The sequence below is a fragment of the Amphiprion ocellaris genome, chromosome 14 (genome assembly GCF_022539595.1).
Source record: "Amphiprion ocellaris isolate individual 3 ecotype Okinawa chromosome 14, ASM2253959v1, whole genome shotgun sequence".
Taxonomy (NCBI): Eukaryota; Metazoa; Chordata; class Actinopteri; family Pomacentridae; genus Amphiprion; species Amphiprion ocellaris.
The window spans coordinates 2,387,772-2,412,771 of record NC_072779.1 but is presented as its reverse complement, the minus strand read 5'-3'; the positions used below and the strand labels follow the sequence as shown (position 1 = coordinate 2,412,771).

Here is a 25,000-nt window from a genome sequence, read left to right as displayed (position 1 = left end):
TCTTTTTGTGGTTTCTTGTGTGTCTGTGCTTATTTTGTGTCTGAGTTCAGTTGTGTCCTTTTGTGGTTGTTTTGCTTCCAGTAGTCATTGTTTTGTGTCTTTTTGTGGCTTTGTGTGTCTCTTTGTGCTGTGTTGTGTGTTTCCATTTCATTGTCATTTTGCAGGTTTCAAGCTACTGCAGCTCCAGAAACGTTTTTATAGAGTTGTTTTTCAAATTGAACCCTCTGATGTCGGAGCCTCTCTCAGGTCCGTGAAGGCAGCACGGGCGGATGTCTGGGTGTTTTTTGTTCTGCAGCAGCTGGTTGAGTTGGAGTCGGAGGGTTCAGAACTGAACAGAGACCCGTCCGCTCCTCTGATCACCTCCTTCGATCAGTTTGAGGAGCATCGATCAGCGCTGATCGGTTCGGATCGATGGATTAGAGGAGGCGCCGCCGCAGAGGTAAGAGATCGATGACTTCCAAGTGTTCAGCTCTGAAACGAGTCGGTGGGAAACTGAACACCTGTCTGACCTCTGACCTTTAAAATCAACACTTTATTTACACAAACAGACTTTATTCAACTTTGTTTAGCTGATAAACATCGAGCAGAGCGAAGGAAAAGAGGATTTAGTGTAAAAAACTGAACCAAAGTGAACTAAAACCTAAGCAGGCAGACTGAGGGAACCGCGGAAACTGAGATGGAGCTGATTGATGAAGCTGCGTATCGATAAGTTTGTGATTGGCGTCACGTGCGGCTAATTAGTCTGAAGCTCGTTCATTAATTTCTGGTGCGCGTCCCCGCGACTCTGCTGCAGATCAGCGCCAGTTGGTGGATCAAACTCAGTGATTGTTGCTCTGAAAATGATCAATAATCGTCTTTAAACGCCGTTTTACCTGCAGATATCATTAGAAGATGATAAACTTTAGCCATGAAGTGATGCAGACGGTGAGCAGGCTTTAATTTTAACACTACTTAACTGGTTTATGTTCAGGACATGAGAGGAAACTACTGGACTCAAGACAAGAACTGGAAAGTCTAAAACTGGCAAAACTTTCAATGAAGTCTGGTTATAAAGACTTCATGTCTGTGCAGACAGCAGGAAGTTGAGATTTTCACCTTCAGGAAATACAAAATTGTCAGAACTTTGAATAAACTTTGTTCCTGTTTGATGACAAACAATTGAGAATTTAAAATAGTTAAAAATTAGTGTGAAGTCTGGTACTGTTTGAACAAAGACTACACGGATTTGTTTTCAAAATGAGCCCAGACAGAAAAAACAGACAATTTTGCTTTATTAAAATTTAGTCTAAAATTTAGCCAACATTTTGAATGGAGTCTGGTATTATTTGATTAAAAACTAGATGTTTGTGCAAATGACAGGAATTTTACAAAAAAGAGGTCCAACAAAATGCACATCTTAAATAACCCTCGTGTTGTCCTGCGGGTTAGAATATTAGAAGTTTTACTGATATATATGGAATCACTTTAGATATATTTAGGATGTTTTTGGAAGATTTTTACTCATTTTTTTGAAAATATTTACACGAGTTTTCTTGCCAAATTTGGGGGATTTTTTTTTTAAAAATAAAACTTTTAAGGGAAACTTTTAAGGAATTATTGGAATTTTGCTTCCTGAAGATTTTGCAAATTTTCAGAAATTTGGGGAATTTTTTGCTGAATTTTTGGATTTTTTTTCAGACAAGGATGCAGTATTTTTTGGTGAGGACAACAGGAGGGTTAAATAAAGTTTGGTCTAAAAGCAGCAACATTCTGAATGAAGTGTTCTTATTTTATGACTGTGCAGAGGTATTGGGGTCCTTTGTGTTTTACAAAACTGCCCGACAACAAAAATTAAATAACAGAGATTTTCACCCAAATTAAATGTAGCATCATATTGGTCCTTTTTAATCCAAGACTGGTCTGTACAGAGGATGTAAATATTCAAAAACAAAAAAAGAGAGAATTAAATATACTGTCGGGATTTGATACCTGAGCAGTTCTGCCAGCTGATTGGCTGCCTGGCAAGTTGCATTAATGAGCAGGTGTGCAGGTGTTCCTAATGTGTGATAAAAATAATAAATATAATAATAATAATAATAATAATAATAATAATAATAATAATAATAATAATAATGAAGTGTTCTGTGGACGTTTGAAAGACTAACCTTCTGTTCTCTCCCTGCAGACATGGAGTGTGTGTGGCTGCTGTGTGTGTTGAGTGTGTGTGTTGGGGCTCACGGTGGATTGGACAGGAGTGGCCACGCCCACCTGGACCGACACCATCACTTGGTTTCCCATGGCAACGCAGCCTCAGGTAGAAAAGTCCCATCAGTCCCGACTTCTCTGTGTTTAGAGACATCATTATGTGTGTCTTAGTGGTTGTTCAGTGTCTCAGTGAGGTAATTGTGTGTCTTTTTGTTGTTTACTGTCTCTTTATGGTCATTTTGTCTCTCTTTATGGTAATTTTATGTCTTTTGTGGTTATTTTGTGTCTATTTTTGTGTCTCTGATCATTTTGTGTCTCTGTATGGTTATTTTGTGTCTCTTTGTGGCCATTTTGTGTCTCTTTTTGTGTCTCTGTGGCCATTTTGTGTCTCTTTATGTGTCTCTGTGATCATTTTCTGTCTCTTTGTGGTCATTTTCTGTCTCTGTATGGTCATTTTGTGTCTATTTGTGGTCATTTTATATCTCTGTGGTGATTTTGTGTCTCTTTGTATCTATGTGGTCATTTTGTGTCTCTTTTGTGTCTCTTTGTGTCTCATTGGGTATTTGTGTGTCTTGTGTTGATGCTGATTGTTCTGCAGAGTTCTATTAATGTTTAGCAGCAACATTTTCTTTTTATTTTAAAAGGTTTTTCTTAAAATCAGGATAACGTGATGATGACGTTGTTGGACTCTGCATGTTCTTAAAACCATGTGGAGAACATTGTGGGAACATTTAATGAAAGGCCTTAATAACGTCTGTACACCATCTTTAGAATGTCACTGAGAACGTTCTTTTGTTGTTCTCATAGAACATAATCTGACAGCTTCCTCCAAACATTCTCTAAACGTTGTGTCTTAGTTCCCTGTTACCCTCACAGGAACATTAGTTGAAATGATAAATATTCTCAAAACGTTCTGTGAACATTTGATTAAAACTTTAGAACTGGATTAGAGCTGTTTGCAGATAATGTTAGCTAACGTTGTGGGAACGTTTCCTGCTGGGTTCGAACGCCTTCCTTTCATGATTGTGGTTTCCAGGACAGTAAACACATGAGCTCTGTTCTTTAATGTCGCCTTGATCTCTTTACTCGTTCACGGAGAAATCCAGCAGCTCTGCATGTCCCGGCTTCCGTTTACATTAAAGACACAGAACATGTTTCTCAGAGTGTAGAGCTGAAATATCTGCTCATATAAGGACATCAGTCGAAACATAGAAGTTCACCTGGCAGCAGCAGATCTAGTATTTTAGCTCTATGTTTACCTTCAGCTGCTCAGGATGATGATGGACATTCGCTAAGCTGTTGTAGTGTTTCCTTTTTTTAATGTATGTCTGATCCCTGTTTGGACGCTTTAACCCCCTGAAGGAACAGACAGTCAAGGCCAGTTTATTTATAGAGCGCAATTCATTCATTACAATGGCAAAGAAAATAAATAATAAAGATGATTTAAAAGCTAAAAACATACATTAAAATCATAGAAATAAAACATAATTTAAGCAATAAAATCAACATGAAATTTTAGAATAAAAACAAAGAAATTAAAACTCAGATAAAACATCAAGAGATCAAATAAAATCACTAATACAGAAAAAAATTACTATTTTACACTTATTTGATCTGTCTGTCTGTCTGTCTGTCTGTCTGTCTGTCTGTCTGTCTGTCTGTCTGTCTGTCTGTCTGTCTGTCTGTCTGTCTGTCTGTCTGTCTGTCTGTCTGTCTGTCTATCTATCTATCTATCTATCTATCTATCTACAGTTTATGAAAGTTATAGTATTCCATTATTTAAAGTATATTTTGACATCTTTTTTACTTTGACACTTTTTAAAAAATAATTTTCATGGAATGTTTTTTTTTTACAGTGCAGTAAAAATGACACTTTTAATTGCATTTCTTCCACTATTTAGGATTATTTAACATTGTTTCTCTGTTTTGTTAAATTGCAAATAACTAAAATATATACATATATATCAAAAAATGTTTATTTCTGCATTAACCCAAAAACATAAAACAGGCCAAAACTTAAAAAAACCCCACATTTTTGCAAATTGTAATTTGTTCTTTCACACTGTGACTGAAGTTACATCGTTTTACTGCATTTGAAACCACTATAATGTTTGTCATTATTTTTTGCATTTTATTGTTGTTGTTGAACATTACAACATTTTTTATGGCAGTGTTTGCTGTTTGATATAAAATGACAATATCTGCATATATGTTCATATTTTTAACATATCTTTAGTTTTTAAATGAGCTAAAATTGTAATTATCATGCAGATATTTGCTGTTTTCACAATTGTTTTTGCAGTTTATGAAAATTACAGTATTCCATTATTATTATTATTATTATTATTATTTTTTTGTAAGTATTTTTTGGCACCTTTGCCTCCAGATTTTTATGAAACATTTTTGTTACAGTGCTGTAAAAGGGACCGTTTTAATTGCAGTTTTTTTTTTCAGCTATTTAGGGTTATTCTGCATCGTTTCTCTGTTTCGTTAAATTACAAATAACTAATAAATTCACAAGCAAGTATTATTTACGTGTTACCTTACAGAACAGGCCCATACTCACTCTTCTCACTGTATTTAAATAAGCAAAAAATATAGCTAATTTCAAGATAGTTCTTCTATTTGAAAGAGAAAATATGTATATTAGAGATTGAAAAAATGTAAATTTGTTGTTATTTTACAGATTTTTACTGTCTTAAATTGCCTGTCTGAAATTACAGATAAGATCCTGTAAAATCATAGAAAAAGTATTAATTAGTTTACAGGATGACTCTAAAATAAACAAAACTAAACAACAAACAAAAACAGGCCAAAGCTGTACATAATGTCCACATTACAAAACTAGATTTTTAACAAAGAATAATTTTTTTAACAATATTTGACTAAAAAAATCCCTGTTTTACTGTATTGAAATCTGCTTAAATATTATTATTTTGCAGATTCATTAACATTTCTGAACATTTTTTAACATTTTACCTGATTTATTTTTCACCGTCACTATTATCTGCTCAGTTTCTAGATCTGTAAAGATGCTGCTTCTGTTGTTTTCTGCAGGCTGCTGATGGACGTATACTTTATGATCTCTTCATCTGATTACTGCCTGTTGTTCTGGTGTTTTGTTTACAACCCGACATGTTCAGACTAAACCACGGGTCGCCTGAAATGTTTTCTGTTTCTGTTGCTTTGGCATGTTGGTTTATCCATGCAGTTGTTGTGGTTCACACATTTCTTCTTTCGTTTGACTTCCAGCACTTTGATAAAAAGAGCTGCTGCTGTTGGAAAGGAATAAACTGCTGTTTTCTGTTTGTGGTTTTTAGAACCTATCAGCTGAAAATCCGCCGGAAACGTCCTCATGTTTGGACGTTAAAGTGTTCAGCTGATGTGTTCACGGCACTGTGCAGCAGCGATAGCGTGGGAGCCGACCGCAACTTCCTGACGATGTCACAGGAAGCCAAGTGGCAAAAAGAAACTCAAACTGTTTCTACGTTTGACGGCTGAGAGTAAAACTACAGATATGGAAGATCTGATCAGACAAAACCACAGTTAAAGATCTGTAGCAGAAACAGCTGCAGGATCTCAAACATCAGGACGAGTCTGAACTGTTGGACATGATGCTGATCATGTGATGCTTCCAAATGAGGTGTTCGTGGAGAGCTTCGTTAACTCTAAAGGCCACGCTGTGATTTTCAGCCGTCCCAGACCAAAGATAGCAATCATGACAGAATGGTGGTGATATCTTTGGTCTTGGCTCTAAATCAGTGGTCCTACGTCACTGTGAGACAGGTTCAAGGACGGCCGTTGCGAAAAAAATCTAAAAGTGTCATAAATTCTGGATGATCATCCACAGTGTGATGCTGCTGGACCTACGACAACTAACTAACCAATAGAAATGCAGGATGAAATGACGATCAATAAACCCAGATAGATGATTTGTGGCGACAAAACGCATCAAAACAAGTATGTGGGATTTAAACAAAGAAGAAATGTGTTTTGTTGGAAAATGACAGCCCATAACAGTAAATGCTAACGTAAAATGCTAGTAGATGCTAACAAGTACTTACTTCAAGCTTCCTTTGCATCCCAAATTGGCCTCTCTTTCCGAGTCACACCCGCATCCATATTCTCCTCATTCTCCTTTTTCTGGGATTTCTCTCTAGACACATAAATGTCAGCATGGTGAGGGCTCCATTCATGTTTGGCTAGTTTCCCTGTGATTGTAGGGTTCATGTTTGGCTAGTTTCCCTGTGATTGTAGGGTTCATGTTTGGCTAGTTTCCCTGTGATTGTAGGGTTCATGTTTGGCTAGTTTCCCTGTGATTGTAGGGGTCATGTTTGGCTAGTTTCCCTGTGAATGTAGGGCTCATGTTTAAGCTTCGGTTGTTTATTTTGCGTGGATGGACGGCGCACGCTTATGACGTTTTATTCTTGCGCGTTCATTCATGTACATCGTATGCTGAGATTCAGCTGCATTTTCATCGTTCATTCTGCACAGAGCAAACAGCACGATGTCATTGGTCAGATGTCCTGAGTGACAGCCAGTTAACATTAGCAAACTGAAGCAGCTCCAGTGAATTAGCAGGACCGTTTGGAAGGGATGTTGAAGATTTTACTGAAGTTCAAGTTTCCCTGTTGCACTAAAAATCCCAGAATAATTGACTTCTTGGTGCAGCTGGAACTTATTTTGCTGGCGATGCTACGCTGAGGCGAAGACGTCTGTTGCATCTTTTAGCATGTGGCTAATGCTATCTGGACACCATAACGTCTTTCTAATGTCACAGTTACTTCAATAATCTGTTCTGACTGACACTTCTCTGTAGCAAAAAATCTTGTAACTCCTTCAGAGGAGTCATAGCTGTCTTGGTGGCCTCCCTCACCGTCTTTTTCTTGCTCTGTCATTCACTTAGCTGCACTTGTGTTGAATTGAACACTTTAAAGCTAGTGAACATTTATGCAGATACTTATTTTATGTTTTTAATTATCTGAATTATTTTGTAAAAATGTATTTTCACTTTGACATGAAAGAGTCTTTTAAAAAATCGAAAAAGTCTAATTAAATAGACTGTGAATCAGTGTTAAAAAGGGGACTCTTCTGAGATGTGACTCCTTTTTATCAGCCCTGTACGTGGTGCATGATGGGTAGTGTAGTTTGGCAGCCGTTACCCGGCTGAGCTGATGTTCGGTGTGCGACTTTGACTTGACCTTGGTCCTCTTTAATTCTATTATCTGAGTATTTCTGTCCTCACAGCTGCTCGTCTTAATCCTCAGACCTTTAACCGAGGCTGCTGCTGCTCTTTACCTCGCCGTCTGTCTGCTCCTGTGGTGTCGCCATGAAAAGGAAACCTAAGCTGGGATCAGAGGGTTAACAGCAGACCTGCTGGAGATGTCTGTGTTCGCGCTTCCAATTTGTAGATCAGCATCAGGTTTCAGACGGACAAGTTGCGTGTGGTTTGGTCGCCATGTGAGTGTGGTTATAAACCAACTTTCCTTTTCTGCTTTCTGTGCGAAGAATTTCAACAGTTTTTTGTCTGTATTTGTTTAAATCTACTCTTATTAAAACAGCAGAATTATCTGAGAGTATGCAGATCATGGATGTTCAGAAAGATTCTGTTGGGGTAAACAGTAAAGAGACACAAAACAAAAAAGATACAAAACAACAAAAAAGAGACACAGAACAATGGCAATTAAACACAAAACAACCACAGAGAGACACACAACAACCACAAAGAGACACAAAACAACAGCAAAGACACATAACCACAAAGAGGCATAAAATGACTGCAAAGAGTACAAAACAACACAGGACACTGAAAACAAGCCCTAAGAGACAGATAATTACTGCAGACACACAAAACAATCACCAAAACCCCAAAAGACTACAAAGAGATACACAAAGACTGACTAGAAAGACACAAAACAATCACAATGAGACATAAAAATTACTTCAAAGGAACACGAACAACTACAAAGAGATGCAAACCAACCAAAAAATGACTGCAAAAAGACATAAAATGACTTGAAAGAGACACAAAACAGCCACAAAAAGACACAAACAACTGGAAAGAGACATAAAACAGCCACAAAAAGACACAAATGACCACAGAGACGTAAAAAAACCACAAAGAGACGCAAAACAACCACAAAGAGACACAAAACAACCACAAAGAGACAGATAATTACTGCAGACACTCAAAACAACCACCAAAACTCAGAAACACTACAGACACAAAAAGACCGACTAAAAAGACACAAAACGACCACAGATACAAAATTACTGCAAAGAGCCAAAAATGATGAGAAATAGATGCAAAACAACCACAAAGAGACAAAAAAGGACTGCAAAATGACTGCACACACACACACACACACACACACACACACACACACACACACACACACACACACACACACACACACACACACACACACACACACACACACACACACACACACACACACACACACACACACACACACACACACACGGATCCAGCCGGGCGTTCATGCAGAGACTCTCCGAGGCTGAAATGACCAAATGTAGTCATGAGCTTGTGGCTGTGTTTGTTGTCATGGCGACAGCAGCAGCTAGATGTCAGCACTCTGATGGATGATGGTGGACGCTAGCAGCTAGCCGAAGCTAACGGGGGCTGGAACAGGGCGAGGTGTCAGCTGAGTTTCCCTGGTTCTGATCCGGTTTCTCACATGTAAACATCAGATCCTGATCTCAGAACCTGGACCTGGATTACAGAGTGCTGAGTCTGCATGTAAACACCTGACACACCTGCACAGGTGATGCTTCAGTCTGACTGTTGGAGAAGAAACAGAAATGAAGTTCAATGTACCAGTTAAAGAAAGAAACCAGTCGTTTCAGTTAAATATTTATCACATCTTTGACAGTCCCACTCTGGAACAATAATTACTATTAATGAAATTAATTAGCAGCAACTGGACCCATGTTAGTTTAGAGGACATGAATCGACCATAGAAAGACACAAAACTACCACAAAGAGACGCAAAAAAGTACACAAAGAGACACAAAACAACCAAAAAGAGACACAAAACGACCATAAAAAGACACAAAATGACCACAAAGAGACACAAGACAACCACAAAGACACACAAAATGACCACAAAATGAACACAGAGACACAAAATGACCACAAAGAGACACAAGACAACCACAAAGACACACAAAATGACCACAAAATGAACACAGAGACACAAAATGACCACAAATAGACGCACAGCAACAGCAGAGACACAAAACGACAGCAGACACAAAACAACCAAAGAGACTCAAAACGACCACAGAGACACAAACCGACCACAAAATGACCACAAAACGACCACAAAATTATCACAAAGAGACACGAGACGACCACAAAGAGACACGAAACAAAAGCAAAGAGACACAAAATGACTACAAAGCGACCACAAAGGGACACAAAGGGACCACAAAGGGACACGAAACAGCTGCAGTAATATTTATGTAAATTACATCCGTCTGTCTGACTGCAGTATTAGATTGTAGTAAAATCTAGTTTCTCAGGTGTTGCAGTAGAATTCTGAAGTACTTGTACTTCATGTTTGTGTTCCTTCATTCTCCTGCTCGGCTGCATTTTTCAGATGTTTACTTCTGTTCTTACGTTCTTCTCCGGTATTTCTTTAGCATTTTATTTCTCCTCTCTGTCCTGCGGCGCTTCGTTTCCTCCTCTTTGACCCAAACAGAGAAATGATGGATGTTTATCGTCCTGAAGCTGCTTCTGGCTCCAGAAATAAATCAGAGAGCCGTCTGGTGGAAACAGAAACTTTAGTCACAACAACATCATTATATCGCTGTAATCATGGATGTAAAACCACGCAAAGTATCCGTCAAATAGCTGACATTTTAGCAGATTTAAACACGATAAAAGAATAAATTACTGCTGTAGAAATACAGACGTTTGTGTGGGAATTATTTACAGTTTGGGCCTGTCTTCAGCAGCTGACACATAAATACATTTATTCCCTGAGATTTAACGAGAGATTAGTGATTCAGCAACACAGGGAGCATATCTAGAATAACAGATCTGTGTGTGACAGATGTTCTGTCATAGATCTGTGTGTGATAGATGTTCTGTCATAGATCTGCGTGTGATAGATGTTCTATCATAGATCTGCGTGTGATAGATGTTCTATCATAGATCTGCGTGTGATAGATGTTCTATCATAGATCTGCGTGTGATAGATGTTCTGTCATAGATCTGTGTGTGATAGATGTATCATAGATCTGTGTGTGATAGATGTTCTGTTATAGATCTGTGTATGAGAGATGTTCTGTTATAGATCTGTGTGTGACAGATGTTCTGTCATAGATCTGTGTGTGACAGATGTTCTGTCATAGATCTGTGTGTGACAGATGTTCTGTCATAGATCTGCGTGTGATAGATGTTCTATCATAGATCTGCGTGTGATAGATGTTCTATCATAGATCTGCGTGTGATAGATGTTCTATCATAGATCTGCGTGTGATAGATGTTCTGTCATAGATCTGTGTGTGATAGATGTATCATAGATCTGTGTGTGATAGATGTTCTGTTATAGATCTGTGTATGAGAGATGTTCTGTTATAGATCTGTGTGTGACAGATGTTTTATCATAGATCTGTGTGTGACAGATGTTCTGTCATAGATCTGTGTGTGATAGATGTTCTGTCATAGATCTGTGTGTGATAGATGTTCTGTCATAGATCTGTGTCTGACAGATGTTCTATCATAGATCTGCGTGTGATAGATGTTCTATCATAGATCTGCGTGTGATAGATGTTCTATCATAGATCTGCGTGTGATAGATGTTCTGTCATAGATCTGTGTGTGATAGATGTATCATAGATCTGTGTGTGATAGATGTTCCGTTATAGATCTGTGTATGAGAGATGTTCTGTTATAGATCTGTGTGTGATAGATATTCTATCATAGATCTGCGTGTGATAGATGTTCTATCATAGATCTGTGGGTGATAGATGTTCTATAGTAGATCTGTGGGTGATAGATGTTCTATCATAGATCTGCGTGTGATAGATGTTCTCTGTCATAGATCTGTGTGTGATAGATATTGTATTATAGATCTGTGTGTGATAGATGTTCTCAGTCAGATCTGTCTGTGACAGATGTATTATAGATCTGTCTGTGATAGATGTTTTATTACAGATCTGTGTGTGATAGATGTTCTTTGTCGTAGATCTGTGTGATAGATGTTCTATCCTAGATCTGTGTGATAGATGTTCTATCCTAGATCTGTGTGTGATAGATGTTCTATCATCGATCTGTGTGAGATAGATGTTCTGTCATCGATCTGTGTGAGATAGATGTTCTATCATAGATCTGTCTGTGATAGATGTTCTCAGTTGTAGATCTGTTTGCGATAGATGTTCCCTGTTGTAGATCTGTTTGTGATAGATGTCCCTGTCGTAGATCTGTGTGTGATAGATGTTCCCTGCCGTAGATCTGTGTAATGGATGTTCCTTGCTATAGAGCTGTGTGTGATAGATGTTCTCTGTCATAGATCTGTGTGTGATAGACCAGCAGCTCTGTCAGGATGAGAACTCCATCCTGAGCTTCGAGGCAATCTGCAGCATCCATAAATTGATGGACGATGACGCCGATGGGACGGTGGACACGATGGAGACAGACGAGGTGAGAAGTTCAGACGTGATCTGCACGATCTGGTTGTCTCCTCACTGATGGACATTAACACGTCTGGATGTCCTCAGTTCCTCAGGGAAGACCTCCAGTACCACGACCCCAAAGCCAAACACAGCAGCTTCCACCGGGCCGATCTGCTCATCAGCGTGGAGGACATGTGGAACGCCTGGAAGAGCTCCGAAGGTGAGGAGGAGACAAGGTCAAACCAAAACAAACTGATGATGCTGGAGGAGATCTGACGTTCTACTAGTGGTAAACAGTCGTTGTTTACTACTAGTAGTAAACAAACAGTCGCTTACTTTCACCGTTTTACTGTGAGAAGAAAACACAACGTTCAGTCAACCAGAGTCCATAAATAAAACAGGAAGGGAAGGAAGGATAGATGGAAGGAAAAAAAGGAAGAAAGATTAGATGGAAGAAAAAAAGGAAGGAAGGAAGGAAGGATAGATAGATAGATGGAAGGAAAAAAGGAAGGAAGGATAGATGGAAGAAAAAAGGAAGGAAGGAAGGAAGGAAGGATAGATAGATGGAAGGAAAAAAGGAAGGAAGGAAGGATAGATGGAAGGATGGAAGGAAAGGACAGATGGAAGGAAGGAAGGGAAGGACAGATGGAAGGAAGGAAGAAAGGAAAGATGGGAGGGAGGAAGGAAGGAAGGAAAGGACGGATGGATGGATGGATGGATGGAAGAAGGAAGGAAAGGAAAGAAGGGAGGAAGGAAGTTAAAGATGGAAGGAAGGAAGGAAGGAAGGAAAGATGGGAGGAAGGAAGGAAGGAAGGAAGGAAAGGACAGATTGAAGGAAAAGATAAAGGGAAGGAAAAACAATAGAAAAGAAAGAAATGATGAGTGCATAGAAAGAAGGAAAGAAAGAAATATGAAGGGAGCAAGAAAGAAAAGAAGAAAATATAAAGTGACAGAAAGTAAAAGATCATGATGCTGCAGGAGAACAGAAAGTAGAAACCCTGAGTGTAGAACTAAAATCTATTTCTGGATGTCTTTAATTTTCCAGCTCAGTTTGTCAAAATAAAGACTGAAGTAGAAACTCAAGAAGAAGATGTTTATTTATAGACAGAAGAAGAGACGTAGAAAAACCTGTTATTCAGATAGCAGCAGACTGAACTAAAAGTCAGAGTTTTTAGTATCATGAAGGTCTTTTGAGCCGCGATTCCACAAGCTCCTACTCGGCGCGGTGTGGCTCGGCTCGTCTTTGTTTGCGAGCGTTTCCATATGGATTAGTGCATGGCATCAGGCACGATTTTCCGTACCTTCTCAGCTGAGGTTCCAAGCGAGATGAAGTGAGCCGAGATGTGACGGCTACATAGTGCAACCTAGTGCAGCCCACTGATTGGACAGGGAGTGACGACACACGAGAGCGACTCCAGCACGAAAACAAAACCGGCATTTAAAAAAAACTAAAGGGGAGCTGGACGGAGAAAAGTTTATCAGGAGGTCTCTGAGCGGATGGCCGCTCACATATACAGTAGACTGTATATAAAGAGGACAGAAGCAGCTTAGGGAGAAGCTGAAAAAGCTCAAAAATGACTATTGGTCCACCAAGGACCACAACGGCCGGCGTGGGTCAACCAGGAGGTGTTGGAAGAGGTTTAATGGAAGCTATTTACTGGCACCGCACCGCCAGCAACAGGAGGGAGACTCAGCTGCTGCATTATTGGAGACATTCAAGAATGGTGAGTGTTTTGTGACTTCAAGAAACTTATACATCATTTATCCCATTGGTGGCAAGCTTCTTTTAAGCAAACAAGTATATTTAGAAAGTAACGTTGTTGTCTCCTGTAGCAGACAATAAGCTAGCTAGTTAGCAATCGGCGCTAGCTAGTTAGCCATCAGAGCTAGCTAGTTAGCAATCAGCGCTAGCTCCGTGCTCTGCTTGTATTTCGTGCTGCTGTTTCTAACGTTTAGCTCTCAGAAGCTAATACATCAGTCTGCATGACGAACTAAGCTAGTGGTCTTAAAGGTTTATTTTTTTCACAAGTTACACTGTCGTATTTTTCGTGTACTTAGGGTGAATGTTTATTTCTGTTCAAGAATCCCTTTCCACATGCGAAGCCCCCTCCACCTCCGTCATGCAGCCCCCAGCTCCCCTGCCTCCTCTCCAGCACCAGCAGCGGCTCCTCTCCAGCACCAGCTTCAGGACCAGTACCAACTCGGACACCGACCCTGTCAACATCAACTTCCAGTACGTAACAGCAACGTCTTATTACCGGTAAGACACGGTAAACAGAGACCATGGTTGATTTTCGCATTATTATTATTACTACAGGTGTAAATGCCTGCAAGCATGATCAGAACAGTGAGACCAACGACCAAGAATTCAGGCAGGTGTAAATGCAAACGGTGCAGCAGCCAGCTCAGGAACGCCTGATGAAAGCTACATGTAGCTACAGTGACACATAAACAGAACACATGCAGCTGCATTTTTTTTCTCCATCTACTTAACAAGCAAGTCACTCTAATTAATTTACTTTGTCGTGCAATGTAGTATTGCAACCATCCTTCTTATAGTCACTAGGTAACTGTGAAACTGAATGAAAATATACATAGAAATAAGAAAACACAGCTGTTCTTAGGAACTGCAAAATGTGCACAAGATGAAATGAAGTTCACACCATGTTGTTTTTAGTTGTGGTGGAGGAGATACTATTTGTGCTTCAGTTAAAGTAAAGAGTGCCAAAAATTTATTAAAGTAAAACAGTCAAAGACATGATCATGATTGAAAATCAATAGACGGGTGGCTAAACACATCACATCATAGCTGTGGAGTCCTTCAAGCTCCTGGGGACTACAATCTCTCAGGACCTGCAGTAGGAGAAGAACATCCATTCCATCCTGAAGAACGCTCAACAGAGGACATATTTCCTATGACAGCTGAGGAGATGGCCTACCACAGGAGCTGTTGATCCAGTTCTACACTGCAGTCATCCAATCTGTCCTGTGCACCTCTGGATCAGCCACACAGCAGGACAGAAACAGACTACAGCCTATAGTATGGACTGCAGAAAACATCATCAGAGACCCCACTCACCCTGGACATTAAACTGTCTCCCCCCCTCCCCTCTGGCAGGCGCTACAGATCCCTGTACACAGAAACCTCCAGACACAAAAACAGTTTCTTCCCCACTACCATCACTGTAATAAACAGCTGAGCCATTCCTAAACACCTGTACAATAGTCACTATTCCAATGGACATGTACAGCATTTTTTTTCACCATGAACAGCATTCTCTGCTTTTTGCACTACTGTTTATAGCAACTATCATTTTGCTAATGTGTTTATTCCAGTCTAGCTGTAAATTTCTGTATATATTGTTTAATTTAATTTTGCTATTTCATTTTTCTTCCTGTTCCTCTTTCTATAGTTTCTTTATTTTTTTATTATTCTCTTCCATATTCCTAGTGTGACACCAACAGCCAAAACCAAATTCCTTGCATGTTGTGTACTTACTAAAGCTGATTCTGATCACTTTTCTGTCTTTGGTCTAGGCAAGAGGAAAAGGTGCAACAGAAAATTGGACCTTCCAAGCGTCCTTGTGGAGATGCAGGCCGAGAAGGAGCGGAACCATGCCCAGCATGATGAGAACATCTGGTTGCTCCTCAGCGAGGCGAGAGAGAATGAAGCGGCCTTACAGCGGGAGGAGATGGTCCAGAATGCTGCCTTCAACCAGTCATTCCTGGGTGTACTGGGGCAGCTGGTGCAGGCAGTGCTGGGTGTACTGGGGCAGCTGGTGCAGGCAGTGCTGGGTGTACTGGGGCAGCTGGTGCAGGCAGTGGGCAGCCAGAGTCCACCTCCCAGAGACTTGAGATTTAGTTGTATATAGTTTTACTTTTAGCCCTCCACTGTAGGACAGGCCCACCACAGTTTGTACTTTGCACATTGTAAATAGTTCTGATTTTGCTGCTGACTAATAAACTATTTTGTGACTTATGTGATTGCATCATAACTTTTCATTTTGTCTGTTAAGACACTGGTAGGAAAAGAGTCAACAGTCTGAACCAAACAATTCTGTATTCCCTAATAATGCATTTATGTTTAATGGGATTTAACATGTTTTAACACAAACTCCTTTATGGTTCATAATTCCGTTGACTGAATTACACCAAAGCAATACTGATTTATCAAACTGGAATATTCTTAAAACAGCTGTTTTAATGTTTTGGTGTTTAATTTGTCATGAAATCTTGCTAACCTTCACAAATAAAACAATAGCACAGACACATCTGCAAAAGGTACAAAAGTTTGTCAGAATTGCATTAAAGAAAACAATAGCAGTCCGGGGACAGAAAAACAGAAGTATAACGAGAAGAATAACTTCTAACTTTTGCATGAGACGTAGTGCATCAGTGCATCCTGTACATCTCTGTCCTCCTCCTCTACACCTTGTGCCACTGCAGGCTCATGTGCTGCTGCTTCAGGTGAATCCCATGAAGTCTCACAAGAGAGCCACCTGAAACACATACACAGCATACATGTTTTAATACCTAATAGCGATAAACTGCAGCCATTACAGGGTCGTTCACAGGACTGATACACGATAGCTAGCGAACTAGCATTAGCTTACCCTCATATGTCGTCTAGTTCATATCCTCTTGTCTTCAGCTTGATACTGCTGCATCGCCTCCCAAACTCTCCTGTGTGTCTCCTGAGTGTTCCGACTCGCTGCTCTCAGCTTTCTCTGACTCTTCTATTACTTTGAATCTGACAGAAAGCCACAGACCGAGCAGCAGGTGAACCATCGTCTCCACTATGTTGCGTTTGTGTCGCACACAAATGACGTTAAGGGACTTTCGGCTCGCTGCGCTATGACGACTCCACCCACGATGAGGCTATATGGAAAAACAACTAAACCGAGACGAGCCGAGTCAAATACAAGAGTGGTGAGCCGCACCCTGCCGAGTAGGTGCTTGTGGAATCGCCTTGAGCCTGCTAATCTCCATTGCAACTGATGCTGTGTAGCTAGATCTCCATGGTAACTGATGCTGCTGAGCTAGATCTCCATGGTAACTGATGCTGCGTAGCTAGATCTCCATGGTAACTGATGCTGCTGAGCTAGATCTCCATGGTAACTGATGCTGCGTAGCTAGATCTCCATGGTAACTGGTGCTGCATAGCTAGATCTCCATGGTAACTGGTGCTGCATAGCTGGATCTCCATGGTAACTGGTCCTGCATAGCTGGATCTCCATGGTAACTGGTGCTGCGGGGCTGGTTCTGTTGAGAGTTGAGATTTAAATCAGTTTTTAGAAGCGTTTCCTTTGAACCAAGTAGTTTCCTGATGATTCTTTATAAGTGGTACAGATTATGAGTTGAGGGAAAATGTTTTATCTGTAAACCTGTTGAGCTCTATGTTACTGAAACTACTGAATGAAGTTGTGTAGTTAAGGTATCGCACACTGTATGCATCTCATTGCCATGGGAACTGGACTGCTGGTGATGCAGAAATCGCATGAATATGTTTCTCTGTTTGGTTTGTTTAAACTGCTGGTACTGCAGCTGATAGAACACAGATTAGAACATTTATTATTCTACTGGTATTTATTCATATACAGAGAATATTCAATAAATAACATTAATTTCACTTTGATTTGGCAAAAAAATGTAGTTTTATCCTGCATTATGGGACAGTATCAGACCTAAACACACTTCAATACAGTATCATGTTTAAATATGAAGTTTATCAGCTTTAATGAGCAGCTGTAAGAAATAATCAGCTGCATCAACACCTGATTAACTCTCGTGTCGTCCTGTGGGTCAAAATTGACCCATTTTAAAGTTTGAAAATGTGGGGAAAAAAAAAATTAAAATTTCACAGTGAAACTTCTGATGTCCACATTTTCAACATTTTTTGGGATATCTTTGAACACTTTTTGGTGGAAAAAAAAATGTTAAAATATATTTCTTTAAGAACATTCACAAAAAAATCAACCAAAATCCAGCGAATTTTGCTGGATTTTGGTAGAATTTTTTGTGAATGTTCTTAAAGAAAATAGAAGTTTTACTGATATATATGTTATCACTTTAGATATTTTTAGGATTTTTTGGAAGATTTTTGCTAATTTTTCTGAAAGTATTTACATGAATTTTCTTGCCAAATTTGGGGGACTTTTTGAAAATAAAAATTTTAAGGGAAATTTTTAACCCTCGTGTCGTCCTGCGGGTCAAATTGACCTGTTTTAAGGTTTGAGAATGTGGAAAAATATATAATTTCACAGTGAAGACTTCCACATTTTTGGGAAATTTTTGAACATTTTTTGGTGGAAAAAAAGAAATGTTAAAAAAAATCAAAAAAATCAACCAAAATCCAGTGAATTTCTCACACACACACGCACACACACGCACACACACACACACACACACACATATGGAATCACTTGGATTTTGGTAGAATTTTTTGTGAATGTTCTTAAAGAAAATATTAGAAGTTTTACTGATATATATGTAATCACTTTAGATATTTTTAGGATTTTTTTGGGGAAGATTTTTACTCACTTTTTGAAAATATTTACAAGAATTTTCTTGCCAAAATTGGGGGATTTTTTAAAAATTTAACTTTTAAGGGAAACTTTAATGAATTATTGTAATTTCCTTCCTGAAGGTTTTGCAAATTTTCTGAAATTTGGGGAATTTTTTTGCAGATTTTTTGGAATTCTTTCAGACAAGGAAACAGTATTTTTTGGTGTCAGTAAATGAGGACAACAGGAGGGTTAACAGTTTACTACCAGAGTTCCCCTCTGGCACTTTTTTAATGTTATTTTTATGTTCTTCATTGTTCTCCGTTAAAACAACCTGTTGACTGAAGCAGCTGAACATGATTAAAGAATCGCATGACGCATCAAACGCCTCCTTTTATGTGAACATAGTTTGAAGCAGAAAGTTTACAAAGAAAATTAAAAACTACCTTCTATTATCTCTGACTGGGTTTTAGTTTTTGTCGAGCCGATTCACAGAGAAAGCCCAGATGAGTCAGACTTGTTTTGTGATGCAGCCATCTGGCTCAGGTGTGTTTCTGTCCCTGTGTACGGTGTGTTCACCTGGCTCAGGTGTGCTGCCTGTGTGTGTTTTCAGTGTATAACTGGACGCTGCAGCAGGTGGAGGACTGGCTGGCCATCAGTGTTGAGCTTCCTCAGTACACAGAAACTTTCCGGAAACACCAGATCAATGGCAAGGCCCTGCCCAGGTAACAGGAAAAACTTTATTTACAACTTTGTAATTAACAAACAGCTACACAGTGATCCATAAATACAGCACAAGAATGGAGCCGCTAACCTGCAGAGAACATCCAACAATAAAACACTTTGAACAGATTAATGGAGCTCATTGTTGAAAGCAGCAGAACTGTTTGAAGTTTATCATGAAGGAATCCACTTTGAAACGGACAGATTCTCAGTGGACATCTGAACTGAGCTGTTCTCTGAGGAGTTCTGAAGGTTTGTTCTGATGGACATCACAGATAAAGACGTCGTCAGGAAATGAATCCAAACAGACGACTTCAAACCACAGAGGAAGTAGAAGTTATTAGGAGTCATCTGCTGCAGAGGGCTGTGATGGAAAGAAAGAAAGGAAATGAAAGATAAAGTGGAAAACAGAGACAAGTCAAAAAAAGTCAGGAAGACAAAAGACTTGAAGGATAGAAGGAAGAAAAGAAAAGACAGTAGGTTAGGATTAAAGAGAAAAAAGAGTCTAAAAGGAGTTAAAGATGTAAAGAAGAAAGGATCAAATGAAAGATGGAAGGAATGAAAGGAAGGAAGGAAATAACTGCAGAAGAAAGGAGACAAAAAAGAAAAGATAGAAGGATAAAAAGAAGGAAATAAAGGACAGAAGAAAGAATATAAGGAAGGCTAGATAGGGTAGGAAAGAAAAGAAGGATAGAAAGAATACAAGAAGAATAGAAGGATGGATAAAAGGAAGGAAGGAAAGAAATAAAGAAGGAAAGAAAACAGGAAAGCTAGGAAGAAGGAAGGAATAGAATAAAAGGAAGGAAGGAAGCAAATGACTGCAGAAGTAATGAGAGGAAGGAAAAGAAAGAGGGATAGACGGAGGACAGGAAAGAAAGAAGGGTAAAAAGGACAGAGTGAAAAATGAAGGATAAATGGACAGAAGGAAGCAGTCGTGGCTCTGAGGTTGAGATTTTTGTTGTAAACAGCAGCCGTCAGTTAAACTCAGTTCATTCGTTTAACTCCTCACTGTTCTCTGCTCACTCATCTATTTTTATCATTTTCTTTAAGTCAACACAACCATGTGACTCCGGGGTCATGTGACTCCGGGGTCATGTGACTCCAGGGTCATGTGACTCCAGGGTCACGTGACTCCGGGGTCAGTGCTCCTTTATTAAACATCAGCGACTCAGAGACCCTGAAAACAGGCTCATTATCTGATGTTCTCACACTGAACACTGTCCCTGAACGCACCACGCCGATGTTTGCAGGTTAAAATCACCAACGTTCCTCCTCCTCTTCCCTGCAGGCTGGCGGTGAAGAACACGACACTCACCATGTACGTGCTGAAGATCTCAGACCGAAGTCACGGCCAGAAGCTGCAGCTCAAAGCCCTTGACATCGTTCTGTTCGGACCGCCACCAGGTCAGCGGCTCATGTCTGTAGCCGTCATGTTAGCATCAGTACTGGTAGACGGATACACCAGGTGTACTGCTGTAGTTGTGATTTCACATAATACATGATGCAAATACAGTTAACGGTTACCTCATTTGCTACATCTTGCTGGTACCAGGTTGGACGCCTTTTGCCTTCAGAACTGCCTTAATTCTTCATGTCATAGATTCAAGAAACATTTATTGGTCCGTATTGACATGGTAGCATCACACAGTTGGTGCAGTTTTGTCAGCTGCACATCCATGATGCTAATCTCATCACATCCCAAAGCTGCTCTACTGGTGACTGTGGAGGTTATTGGAGTCCAGTGAACTCATGGTTATTGTTGTAGAAATTTCACTCTGTCCTTCGAAGTTTGCTGTAGTTGGGTGTTTATTGGTTTTCCGGCATATGGTGGGCTCACCAACACAGAGCATGAGTCTGTGAAGGTAAACCAACCAAGAACATTTGTGTCCATATTTTATAGGAATGATCAGAGAGTAGGGAAGGAGCTGTATGTAACTACAAAGGTGAATAGTCATTGATGTGGTTGCCAATCAGTGACAGTGGGTAAAAGAACAAAAAACAAAAGGTGGTTGAATCAAGGAGTCTGGGTAGACGGATGCAAAGACCAAAGGTGTAACAATAAAAGGTAATGGGGGGGATCTGGCAGACAGTAACAGAACAAAAGATCAAAAAATTGTGGATAATTATGGGAAATGAAGTGAAGGAGTGACACTAGAAGGTATCTCTAGCAAAAGGTGTGCTATTTGCTTCATTGTCACATTCAAGAAACCAGTTAGAGATGGTCTGAGCTTTGAAGCGTTTTCCTGCTGGAAGTAGCTTCAGAAGATGGTCCACTGTGGTCCTAAAGGGATGGATATGTTCAGCAGCAATACTTAGACTGTGGAGTTTAAATGATGCTCAGTTGGTTTTAAAGAGGGCAAAGTGTGACCAGAAAATATCCTCCACATCATTACACCAGCAGCAGTGTGAACCGTTGATACAAGGCAGGATGGATCCATGTTTTCATTCTGTTTCATTCTGATCATCTGAATGTCGCAGCAGAAATCAAGTCCAGGCAGCGTTCCCCTTTTTTTTTAATATTCTGTTGTCCAGTTTTGGTGAATTGTAGCCTCAGTTTCATCAGTGACACCTGGTGTCTTCTGCTGCTGGATCTGCTTCAAGTTTGGACATGTTGTGTGTCCAGAGATGATCTCTTGCATAATTTGGTTGGTTATTTGAGGTACTGTAAGTCTGGTTGTTCTCCTCTGACTTCTGGCATCAACAAGGGGTTTTCTTCTAGAGAACTGCGCCTCAACTGGATATTCCTTCTTTTTTGGACCATTTCTGTAAAACCTTCAGATGTTTGTGTGAAAATCCGATAAGTCAACAGTTTCCGAAATACTCAGACCAGTCTGTCTGGCACCAACAAGCAGGCTACGTTCAAAGTCACTTAAATCACTTTACTTCCTCATTTTGATGTTCGCCTTGAACTCCAGCAGGTCGTCTTGACCACGTCTGCGTGCCTAAATGCAGAGTTGATGCCATGTGATTGGCTGATTAGATATTTAACGAGCAGTTGAACAGTTGCCCCTAATAAAGTGGCTGGTGAGTGTTTATACATCTATATCTAGACACATTCCTGATATGTCATTTGAGTATTAATAACGCCTCTGAGGCTATACATGGTAGAGCTCAATTAAAACTGCTGTTAGTGAACTGGGTAGTTATCTGCCCTCATATTTCACCATAAAAAGTCCTCAGAATATAGCCACTGCACATCCAAACAACTTCAGACTCAACACAGCACTTCCTGTGGTCACCAGAGATCCATCCCCCAAGTTTGAGGTTGGTCGGATGGACAGTTGTCAAGAAAACTGAAAACCAGTCACTCAGATTCCTTCATTCATTTATTAGTGAGATAAAGTCAGAAACTGGAAGTTGTTTTTTTAAATATATTGTCTACATTGTGTGAGCAGCACGACAGAACCGCTGGAAGGACCTGGTTCTGGCCATGTCCATCCTCATGGCGCTGGGTGGCTGCTGGTTCGCCTACGTCCAGACCCGGAAGTCCAGAGACGACCTGGGGAAGCTGATGAAGGACCTGGAGGGTCTACAGAGGGCTGAGCAGAGTCTACTGGACCTGCAGGAGAAGTGAGTGAAATCATATAGCAGAGACAATGAAGCAGATGTTTGCCGGCAGAACCTGTCAGGTACCAACAGAACCTGAACCCGACCCGAGTAGAGTGAACCGGTCAGTTCAGTGTCAGGTTGGATTGGTTTCAGGTCCAGTCAGAACATTTAAAGACTGAACCTTCAACATAACAACTAGACCTTAACCGACATACCGACAGAACCTCTTGACATGTATTGAGTCAAGGTGCTGGGTTTGGGTCCAGAATTCAGATTCAGAATTAAGCGGTCAGTTTCATGTTCAGTCAGTAGGTGTCAGTATATTTATTGAGCGAACCTAAATGTCGGTACGTGTTTGGTCAGGTTCAGTCAATAAATGTGTGGGTCTGAACCAGACTAACTGGACCTGAACCCAGCATTTAAATGTGCCAAGTTCCGTACGTATGAGAGATTTTAAATTTGGGTTCAGGTTCAGTCACTATGTATCACATTCAGTCTGTGCAGTTCAGTCAATACTTTAATCGACTGGACCCGGACCTAACATGTACCGACTGAACCTGAAATCATTTGGGCTCAGGTCCGGTGGGTTCAGCTGGTATGTGTCAGGACATTCATGGTACTAGCTGAACCTAAACCCAACTGGAGAAAACTCATTCCAACTAGACATGAACTGAGGTCCTCGGTTTACGACGTCCTCGACTTACAGCGTTACGTCGAAACTGGGTACGAGTCAGTACTCGGTTTAACGTACGGCGTTTCATCATTACATCGGAACTGGTTCAGTGGAACTAGCTGGTGAGCGGAGTGGATGAATACGTCGTCACGCAGCGCTATAGTTAGTCCACCAAGGAACGGCGGAGTTATGTGACGATCGGTGTACATTTGTCTGTGAATCTGTCTGTCTATCCGTGTGAAACATTACTCAAAAATGGACCCATTTGGATGAAATTTTCAGGGCAAGTCAGAAATGACACAAGGACCACCTCATTAGATTTTCACAGTGATGCGGCTTATAGTCTGGATCCACAGCTTTGTTAAGGATTTCCCATTGCGAGATATAGCTGCCGGCACGGCGTCGCTGTAACCATGACAAGAAGTGAACACTGTGTCAGTTACCTGCTTACGATCACATGATTGCGATCTTAATACCAAATGACTGTGATTTATCAGTTAGAAATGATACAAGCTATAATTGATTAAACTGTGGCGTGTTTCTGAGTCCCGCTACATATTTAGGTCACGTATGTAGCAAACCCCAGCCAGACAATGGTGAAGCTCCTGATGTTTCACAAAGCCTTTATTTACGTTCAGCCGTCAGCCTTATTTTGAACACAAATCCACCTTTCTGTCCTTCACTCCTTTCTTCAGGAAACACCATCAGAGCTTGTCTCCATTCCAGCTGCTTCTAAGTTCAGACACATCCTTTGCTAGACAGCAACAGCATGGAACCATTTTCTTTCATCTTTATGTGAATTTTCGGACTTTTCGGCAGCGTCTTCATGTCAAGATACCGCTTCTTTAAGAAACACTTCCTGTGCCGCTGGAATGGTGACAAAATAAAAGCCCATAACATTAAAAATATGCCTTCAAAATAAAAGCATGAAAGCAACAGTTACTTTAACACTAGCAAAACAAAGGCTTGCGAAAATGAACTGATCAACAGACCTTGATAAAAGTAATTTAGACGCAAATCGGTATTTATACATAACATGCACATGCATAACACATGCCTCTACTCAGCACAAGGTCATTTTTTTATTAAATATTTCATCCGTTGGAAATGATACGTCAACTGAGCAGCCTTGGCGTACTGCGCTCTCTGAGTGCTTTTCTTGGTGTTTAGTATGTCGTCAAAAAAGCCAGAAACATGTCATAGCTCATGTAGCTCAGCTGGTTAAGAGGGCAACCCATAAACAGAACTGCGTCAGAGACGCAGGTTCGATTCCAGCTCATTGCCTTTTACTGCAGGTCTTCCCTGCTTTCTTGTCTCACTCTATAAAATGTCATAGTTTAGTATGTGGTCCAAAATGTGACGAAAACGTCATAGTTTAGTATGTCGTCCAACGGGAAGAAAGAAGGTGCCCAAGTAGCTCAACTGGTTGAGAGGGGGACTCGTAAACAGGACTGTGTCCGAGACGCAGGTTCGATTCCGGCTCTTTACTGCAGGTCTTCCCTGCTTTCCCGTCTTACTTTCTATAAAATGTCATCGTTTAGTATGTGGTCCAAAATGTGACGAAAATGTCATAGTTTAGTATGTGGTCCAAAATGTGACAAAAATGTCACAGTTTAGTATGTGGTCCAAAATGTCGCAAAAACATCATATTTTAGTATGTTGTCCAAAATGTGACAAAAATGTCATAATTTCATATGTGGTCCAAAATGTGACAAAAACGTCA

At 40.2% G+C, this 25,000-nt stretch overlaps 2 protein-coding genes and 2 long non-coding RNA genes across 11 annotated transcripts in view; 2 read left to right on the top strand and 2 right to left on the bottom strand.

Annotated features, from left to right (window-relative positions):
- Positions 1-257: 257 nt before the first annotated feature.
- LOC111585778 (stromal interaction molecule 1-like) overlaps positions 258-25,000 on the top strand; it is a 41,777-nt gene continuing 17,034 nt past the window's right edge. For 2 of the 7 annotated variants that reach the window (XM_055017049.1, XM_055017048.1), the window contains exons 1-7: positions 279-439; positions 2,165-2,293; positions 11,727-11,857; positions 11,935-12,049; positions 18,946-19,057; positions 20,344-20,459; positions 22,451-22,625. In XM_055017049.1, the coding sequence (XP_054873024.1) occupies positions 2,167-2,293; positions 11,727-11,857; positions 11,935-12,049; positions 18,946-19,057; positions 20,344-20,459; positions 22,451-22,625 (776 nt within the window). In that variant the 5' untranslated portion in view covers positions 279-439; positions 2,165-2,166. Of the gene's footprint in view, positions 440-781; positions 925-2,164; positions 2,294-11,726; positions 11,858-11,934; positions 12,050-18,945; positions 19,058-20,343; positions 20,460-22,450; positions 22,626-25,000 lie in introns of those variants that run through there. The other 5 variants (XM_055017046.1, XR_008603902.1, XM_055017044.1 and 2 more) reach the window with 5 other exon arrangements.
- On the top strand, positions 12,058-16,235 carry LOC129350489 (uncharacterized). Its single transcript, XM_055017054.1, has 3 exons — positions 12,058-13,553; positions 13,912-14,062; positions 15,367-16,235. The coding sequence occupies exons 1-3, from the start codon at positions 13,404-13,406 to the stop codon at positions 15,699-15,701; spliced, it is 636 nt and encodes a 211-aa protein (XP_054873029.1). The 5' UTR covers positions 12,058-13,403; the 3' UTR covers positions 15,702-16,235.
- On the bottom strand, positions 15,885-17,733 carry LOC129350491 (uncharacterized). Its single transcript, XR_008603905.1, has 2 exons — positions 16,443-17,733; positions 15,885-16,328 (listed from the first exon to the last, which is right to left on the bottom strand). It is a non-coding gene; the product is annotated as an uncharacterized LOC129350491 (long non-coding RNA).
- Positions 22,477-25,000, bottom strand: part of LOC129350490 (uncharacterized) — a 29,469-nt gene continuing 26,945 nt past the window's right edge. For both annotated transcript variants that reach the window (XR_008603903.1, XR_008603904.1), the window contains one exon: positions 22,477-22,614. This is a non-coding gene — a long non-coding RNA (uncharacterized LOC129350490). The remainder of the gene's footprint in view (positions 22,615-25,000) is intronic.

Coding starts and splice junctions, on each gene's coding strand:
- LOC129350489 (XM_055017054.1), top strand. CDS start 13,404: ATGACTATTGGTCCACCAAGGACCACAACGGCCGGCGTGGGTCAACCA. Junction 13,554..13,911: donor ATTGGAGACATTCAAGAATG/GTGAGTGTTTTG, acceptor TTTCTGTTCAAG/AATCCCTTTCCACATGCGAA. Junction 14,063..15,366: donor CCTGTCAACATCAACTTCCA/GTACGTAACAGC, acceptor TCTTTGGTCTAG/GCAAGAGGAAAAGGTGCAAC.